General features: G+C 42.7%; 1 protein-coding gene across 1 annotated transcript in view; it reads left to right on the forward strand.

Annotated features, from left to right (window-relative positions):
- Positions 1-2,773: 2,773 nt before the first annotated feature.
- ATP6V1G3 (ATPase, H+ transporting, lysosomal 13kDa, V1 subunit G3) overlaps positions 2,774-7,788 on the forward strand; it is a 21,125-nt gene continuing 16,110 nt past the window's right edge. Inside the window, exon 1 of the mRNA XM_010831090.1 lies at positions 2,774-2,920. Coding sequence (XP_010829392.1) covers positions 2,839-2,920 — 82 coding nt within the window. The 5' untranslated portion in view covers positions 2,774-2,838. The remainder of the gene's footprint in view (positions 2,921-7,788) is intronic.

The following is a 7,788-nucleotide window of genomic DNA, read 5'->3' on the forward strand; positions in this document are numbered from 1 at the left end:
ACAGAAGATCCTGTGAATACACTTGCCAACTCTCCCATGGGTAGGTCTATAGTTATTTTCTTTCCTCCCAGAGCCCTGGCTGAGAGAAGATTTTTCTCTGCTTTTGTGTGGGTTTTTCTATCCCTCCTCATTACTAGGAAGGTGACCCTTCAAGAGTCAGGTGAAGACAAGACCCCATCGAATCAGTCTAACTTCCTACCTTGAGTTACGCTCAAAGCCCTTTTCTGTGTGAGCGGACACCTCTCCCAGTATTCTACTTTGCCTCTTTTGTCAAGAAGGGTCATGTAACCTCCCATGGGTATTTTTGGCCCTGGAAAAGATTTTTCTATTAATTAAATAAAGAGAAGACAAACTTCTGTAATAAAATTTGAAATTATGTGTGAGATATTAAAGAAAATTGATTACAGTTTTCTGTAATTGACATATTCACTGCAAACTATGGATATTTTGAAATTGCCTGACAATATTATTGTGCTAGCAGCAACTAAGAATGGATTTTCCTCTGTTCTGATTGAACATCTAGGTACCAAAAATTGTCATTGCTGTATGGACTTCCTTGGTGGTCCAGGGATTAAGATTTAGCCTTCCAGTGCAGGGGCTGTGGGTTTGAACCCCAGTCAGAGAGCTAAGAACCCACATGCCCCACGGCCAATAGCTCAAAACATTAAACAGAAGCTGTATTGCATGAGATCGGTGCGAAAGTCATCATGGTTTTGCCTTGTTGAACTTTGCCACTTGATACTGTGATACTTTCTTAAATGAGTGTGGTTTTACTCCATTTCAATGCACACATCTCACTTTGTCTTTTTTTTTTTTTTTGGCCAATGACCTATTACTTGTTGCTCATTTTATATTTATTTTAGACTATAAAAATGACATTAGACAAAAAGCAAACTCAAGCAATTTTCTTACTCAAGTTCAAAATGGGTCAAAATGCAGCAGAGACAACTCACATCATCAGCAACACATATGGCCCAGGAACTGCTAAGGAACGGGCAACGCAGTGGTGGCTCAAGGAGTTTTGCAAAAGAGATGAGAGCCTTGAAGATGAGGAGTGTAGCAACCGGCCATTGGAAGTTGATAATGACTAACGGAGAGGATCATCGAAGCTGATCCTCTTACAACCATATGAGAAGTTGCCCAAGAACTCAGCGTCAACCATTCTATGGTCATTCAGCATTTGGAACAAATAGGAAAGGTGCAAAAGCTCGTTAAGTGGGTGTCTCAAGAGCTGACCACAAATCAGAAAAATTGTCATTTTGAAGTGTCATCTTCTCTTATTCTACACAATAAACCACTTCTTGATCGAATTGGGATGTGAGACAAGAAGTGGGATTTTATATGAGATCATGGTCACTCTTTGGTGGTCTGCTGCCAGTCTGACCCACCACCGCTTTCTGGATCCTGGGAAAACCATTACAGCTGAGAAGGATGCTCACCAAACACATGAAATGCTCCGAAAACTGCAGCGCCTGCAGCTGGCATCGGTCAGCAGAAAGGGCCCAACTCTTCTCCACAGCAACGCCCAGCTGCACGTCACACAACCAATGCTTCAGAAGTTGAACAAATTGGACCAAGATGTTTTGCCTCATTCACCATATTCACCGCACCGCTCGCCAACGGACGACCAGTCCTTCAAACATCTCAAAAACTTTTTGCAGGGAAAATGGCTTCCACAACTATCAGGAGGCAAAAAGTGCTTTCCAAGAGGCTGTCGAATCCCAAAGCATGGACTTTTATGCTACAGGAATGAACAGTCTTATTTCTCATTGGCAGAAATGTGTTGATTGTGATGGTTCTTATTTTGATTAATGAAGATGCATTTGAACCTAGTTATAATGATTTAAAATTAATGGTCTAACCATGATTACATCTGTACCAACCTAATAACAAATTCAATGAAGACTTTAGGAATGGTCCAGATCAAAAGAAAAAAATCTTAAAGAAAAAGAAGTTGTCATTACTACAAAATGCAGTTGCCATATGACCCAGCAATCCCACTCCTGGACATATATCCAGACAAAACTATAATTCAAAAGGTACATTCATCCCTATGTTTAGAGAAGCAGTATGTACGATGTCCAAGACCTAGAAGTAACCTAAATCCACCAACAGAGGAATGAATGAAAAAGATGCGGTACATATATACAACGGAATATTACTCAGCATAACAAAGAATGAAATAATGCCATTTGTAGCAACATGAATAGACCTAGAGATTATCACACTAAGTAGGTCCGAAAGAGAAAGACAAATACCATATGTCATCACTTACACATGGAATCTAAAATATGACACAATGAACTTATCTATGAAATAGAAACAGGGATAGAGAACAGATTTGTGGTTGCTGGGGATTGGGGGAAAGAGGATGAATTTGTCCCAAGCAGATAATTGAATCATTAGAAACAAGTAAAGGAAGAGACCTAAAACTGGAACCACAGGGACAAAGAACAAAGAAAAATCTTGTTTTAAGTTAAGTTGGAAGAAAAATGTCATAAATAAGTCAATATTCCTTGGAAGGTGAGGGATGCTGATCTCCCTACAGATATTTTATTCATTCTTTGTAAGCAAACACAGCACCCCCTTGAAAGTGTTCTTAATTCACAGAAAAGAGCTAAAGTTGACCCAACTACGTTCTCAGCCTCCTTAACTTGCTTTTCTGGATTCCACCCTTGGCTTCTCCTTGGAGTCCAGTAACCCACACCTCAGGTCACTTTGGAAGCAACAGCTGTGCTTGTTGACATAACAGTGTGAGCTCTGAGCTGATTTCTCTAAGGACAAACAGAGCCAGCCCTTCCCAGAGTCGCAGAAGCTGCCTGACCTGTAGCCGCTGCCATGACCAGCCAGTCACAGGGGATCCACCAGCTCCTTCAGGCAGAGAAGAGAGCCAAGGACAAGCTCGAGGAAGCCAAGAAGAGTAAGTCTCTTCCATTCCGTCTGATATGTCCGGGGCAAGAGACACAGGGTCCATCCCTGGGTCGGGAAGATCCCTGGGAGTAAGATACAGCAACCCACTCCAGTATTCTCGGCTGGAGAATCCCATGGACAGAGGAGCCTGGTGGGCTCCAGTCCATGGGGTCGCAGAGAGACGCGACTGAGCACGCGCCTTCTCTGTCACAAAATGGGATGAGGGGAGTGCAGCAGGGTGGGCGCGCACAGATCTCAGGGGCGGGGGAGATGCCGATGAAATCCTGGTCCCACCACGCTCCCTGGGAGAGGCTGGCCGCTTCCCAGAAACTACCCACGTGTCTGTGTCCCCCCACTGTAGTGGGGATGGGCTTCTCGGCTCAGATCTTTAGGACCGGTCACGACCTAAGGGGGATGGTTAAGGGCACTGAAGTCACGGAGGCTTAAGCTTTGCCTCTGAGCTTCCTCCACGGCGCTACAGCTCAGAGTCTCAATACTGTGCCATGGTTCCGAGACGGACAACCGGGAACTCCCTGGCCGTCCCGGGGCGCAGCCCTTGGTTGGGGAACTAAGATCTCACGAGTTCTGGGGCATGACCAAGAAGAAAAAAAAAAAAAGGACGACTTCCAGACTGAATCTACTTAATAGGGGGTGAATTTCCGCAAGTGACTTATCCTCTGTAAGCTTTGGTTTCTGTTCCTGTAAAATTGTGATCATAACAGCTCATGGCTCATTCTCCTCCCTCTCTGGATGGCTTTTCATTTCCAGTGTTCAAAAATTTTTGTTTGTTGGTTAGTCGCTTCAGTCATATCTGACTCTTTGTGACCCCATGGACCGTAACCCACCAGACTCCTCTGTCCATGGGATTCTCCAGGCATGAACACTGCAGTGGGTTGCCATTCCTTTCTCCAGGGAGATGTTCCTGACCCAGGGGTCAAACCCGCACTGGGTCTCTGGGTCTTTTGCTTCTCCTGCATTGTCAGGGGGAGTCTTTACCACTGAGACATCTTTAAAAATATTTCCACTTAATTCTCATTTGCTAACGTTCTTGCTATTTAGTCATGCATCTGCTTAATTACATGTAGGATATCCTCGTTAAACCTGTATCTCCTTCCTCTTCTCTTTGCTATTCACAACAACCATATGAATTAGGTATTACTATTATTTCCATTTCATGTATGTGGAAACTGAGAGTCCATAATTTGCCATAATATTTTTTGAAAAATAGAAAAATTCATCCAGGTACCATGATTGAAGCATATCTTGTTTACTCCTCACACCAACTTATTTTGCAAAAAGGAGAACATGACCCCGAGAGAAATCATGCTGGTTGCTCAAGGTCACAGAGGATAAATTGCAGAGACAGACCTGGATGGGGTCTGAGTCCCCAGGCACAGTCTTCACGGTACAAAATGTACTTGATTTTTATAATGAATGAACTAACATTGAAGATCTCTGACCCACTCGGGTTCCCTGATCTCTTTTTCGCACTCCTGCATTTCCAATCACATCGCCACTTAATCTGTCACAGAGAGGGTCACTACCTTCCTCCTAATTACACGCCCTGTCCTTGCGGCAATTAGAGTCTAAGTCTTGCAGATTACGATAGAGTCTTAAAACCATTGCTTATACAAGAAGTGATAGGAAGAGGGTGGGTCTGGCTTCAATATGCTCAATGAAAGGCAGGCGCAGGCCACTGCTATGAGAGAGAGAGAGACAGAGAGAGGGAGGGGGAGGGAGGGAGACAGAGAGAAAGGGAGAGAGAGAGACAGAGAGAGGGAGAGGGAGGGAGTGGGAGGGAGAGGGAGAGAGGGAGGCAAGGTCAGGCACCCCTCAGTCCCTGGGGGTTTTCGACCACAGGTAAAATAATTTTCCTTTCTTAAGATAAATTGATTTCCTGAGCACTCAGCCATGTGGGCACCAACAACAAAAAGAGAAAAAGCCCCGTGGAGGAGCTGGAAGAGGAAAGGAGGCTGAGAGCGAGTGAGGTCAGCCTGACCCACCCCTCCACTCCTGTTTCTGCAGGAGACCCAGCCGGGACTGGCCTGCTGGTGTGTGGTTAGGGTGCCACACTTCCAGTGCAGGGGGCGTGGGTTCCAGCCTTGGTCAGAGAACCAAAAATAAAATTCTTTAAAAAAAAAAAAGTTTAACTAAAAATAAAATTTTTAAAAACATGACCAGGGATAGCAAAATGGTATAAATGCGGAGCAACTGTTTGGAAAACAAAGTTGCCCAGGACTTGCTGGCTGAAACAGTGTAGAAAATCTGCTTATCTTTTATTCAAGTTTCTTTACCACATTTAAACTTTCCAGAACAGAAGACCAGCTTATTTAAGACTTAATAATTATGTTACCTTTGCTTTCCCTTGTAGAAGAAACAAAACAATAATCAAATACACAAACAATATTATCAATAAACAATAAGGCCCTACTGTGTAGCACAGAAAGCTGTATTCAGTACCCTATAATAAACATAATGGAAAAGAATATTTTTAAAAAGAATGTATATGTGTGTATAACTGAATCACTTTCCTGTTCAGCAGAAATCAATACAACATTGTAAATCACCTATCCTTCAATTAAAAAAAAATGACAAATCAAAAAATAAAATAAAGAATATCATCATAGGATCCAAATGTTTTTTACCAATTATTTCTCATTTTTCAATGTCATTAGAGAAGCCTAATGATCATGCAAGTTGTTTGGAGGTGAGAACCACTCTAAAGGATCTAACCTCAGATTTCATAATAAAGATAAAAGCCAAACCTCTTTTCCTTTCCTCTAGTAAACATGCTGCCTTTGGGCAATCATCCCTCAGAAGTCAGTACTGGAAAATCCATACCGTATTCTTCTTATGCAAAATGTTAATTTTGTTTACCAGTCACTTAAAGTATTTGTGTACTTTTTTTTTCTTACTCTTTGTTCAGAAGTAGTCAAGCAAATATCAGTCAGTAATAGTAAATACTCTGACCTTAAAAACCATTTTGGAAAATGTTTGTGAATGTTTTTTCAACCAATAACCTCTGCTCTCTGCACACACACAATTTTTTTTTTTAATTTACTTATTTTTTGATTGAAGGATAAACGCTTTACAGAATTTTGTTTTCTGTCAAACCGCAACATGAATCAGCCACAGGTGTACATAATATCCCCTCCCTTTTGAACCTCCCTCCCATCTCCCTCCCCACCCCACCCCTCTGGGCTGATACAGAGGCCCTGTTTGTGCACTCAGCTTTTTAAGCGAATATTTGTTTGTCTGTCTGGCTGCAGCAGGGGTTGGCCGTGGCATGTGGGACCTCCCATGTTCGTGGCAGCAAGTCGGCTCTAGCGTCCTGCCCAGGGATCAAAGCTGGGCCCCTGCATTGACAGCACAGAGTCTTAGCCCCCTGGCCACCAGGGGAGTCCCCGCCCCCCACTTTATAAAGGGTATCTGTCTTCTTCCTCAAAGAGCATGGGCCCTGAGGACGGTTTTCACTGGATAAGGCCGGTTTTCTTGCTCAGCTATAACTGAGCATTGTATTCCCTTCACAAACAGGCCAAGGTACCCTGGATAGCTTGTCTTGTATTTCACTGTTCTTTTATTTCATTCATTTATTTATTCAGTTCAATTGCATCTTTGATCAGAATTAGAATAAAAAATTCAAGGTACTATTATCAACAGGAGGAATAAGGACTTGTGTCTTTGGAAATACGATTTTTTTACTTTAAGCTTGACGTTTTATAAGAGCACTATTTATCTCACTGGAGAAGGCAGTGGCATCCCACTCCAGTACTCTTGCCTGGAAAATCCCATGGACGGAGGAGCCTGGTGGGCTGCAGTCCATGGGGTCGCTAAGAGTCGGACACGACTGAGCGACTTCACTTTCACTTTTCACTTTCATGCATTGGAGAAGGAAATGGCAACCCACTCCAGTGTTCTTGCCTGGAGAATCCCAGGGACGGGGGAGCCTGGTGGGCTGCCGTCTATGGGGTCACACAGAGTCGGACACGACTGAAGTGACTTAGCAGCATTTATCTCACTTACACGCATTGCAGACTCAGAGATGGAGACATCTGTAAGGATGGTAACCAGACAGTGTGGGCTGAGCCTTGGGCAGGCGGGGTGGTGTTGGGCAGGTCCATGTTCCATGAAGTCCCACTGAATTACACTTTACGAGTATGTGACTGCTCAGTCGTGTCTGACTCTTAAAGATCCCACGGACTGTAGCCCACCAGGCTCCTCTGTCCATGGGATTCTCCAGACAAGAATACTGGAGTGGGTTGTGATGCCCTCCTCCAGGGGAATGATACTTTTGCAAAATAAATAATTTAAATATTTCTACTTCTTCCTTAGATAACACATCAGCGAGTACAATAATACAGACTTGTTCGGATGGCTTGCCATGAGTTTTTCTGTAATTGCTTATTTGTTTTCTCAGTATACAGATATTCCAAATTTATTTCAACAAGCATCTTGACTTAATCATTTTTTTCATGATGCAAGTGAGTGTTCTGATTTAGGGAGACATGAATTCTACTTAACTAATAAAACAAAAAATGTTGCAGTAGAAATTCATGGCCCTGTTTTGCATGTTTTGTAAGCTTGTAAATGCTTCCTTTTACTTTATAGTCCACAGACTAATGGGGTATTTGTAAGTATATTGGACTTTGATATCTTCGAGTGGGTCGTGTTAAAATAATAACCATACAACATTTTCATCTATTAAAAACATTTGGTTATATTCAATCTAGCATCTACATAAAACTACATATAATATATATATATATTTTAACAAGGAAAGAACAAGTTAAAGGAAAAGTAAAGGAATTACAAGCAGGCAGAGGAATGAAAGGAGACGTGACGACCAGCAGAGAAGCAGCACTCCGGCAGTCACAGGCC

Source organism: Bison bison, unplaced genomic scaffold, assembly GCF_000754665.1.
Source record: "Bison bison bison isolate TAMUID 2011002044 unplaced genomic scaffold, Bison_UMD1.0 scf7180017864524, whole genome shotgun sequence".
Classification (NCBI taxonomy): domain Eukaryota; kingdom Metazoa; phylum Chordata; class Mammalia; order Artiodactyla; family Bovidae; genus Bison; species Bison bison.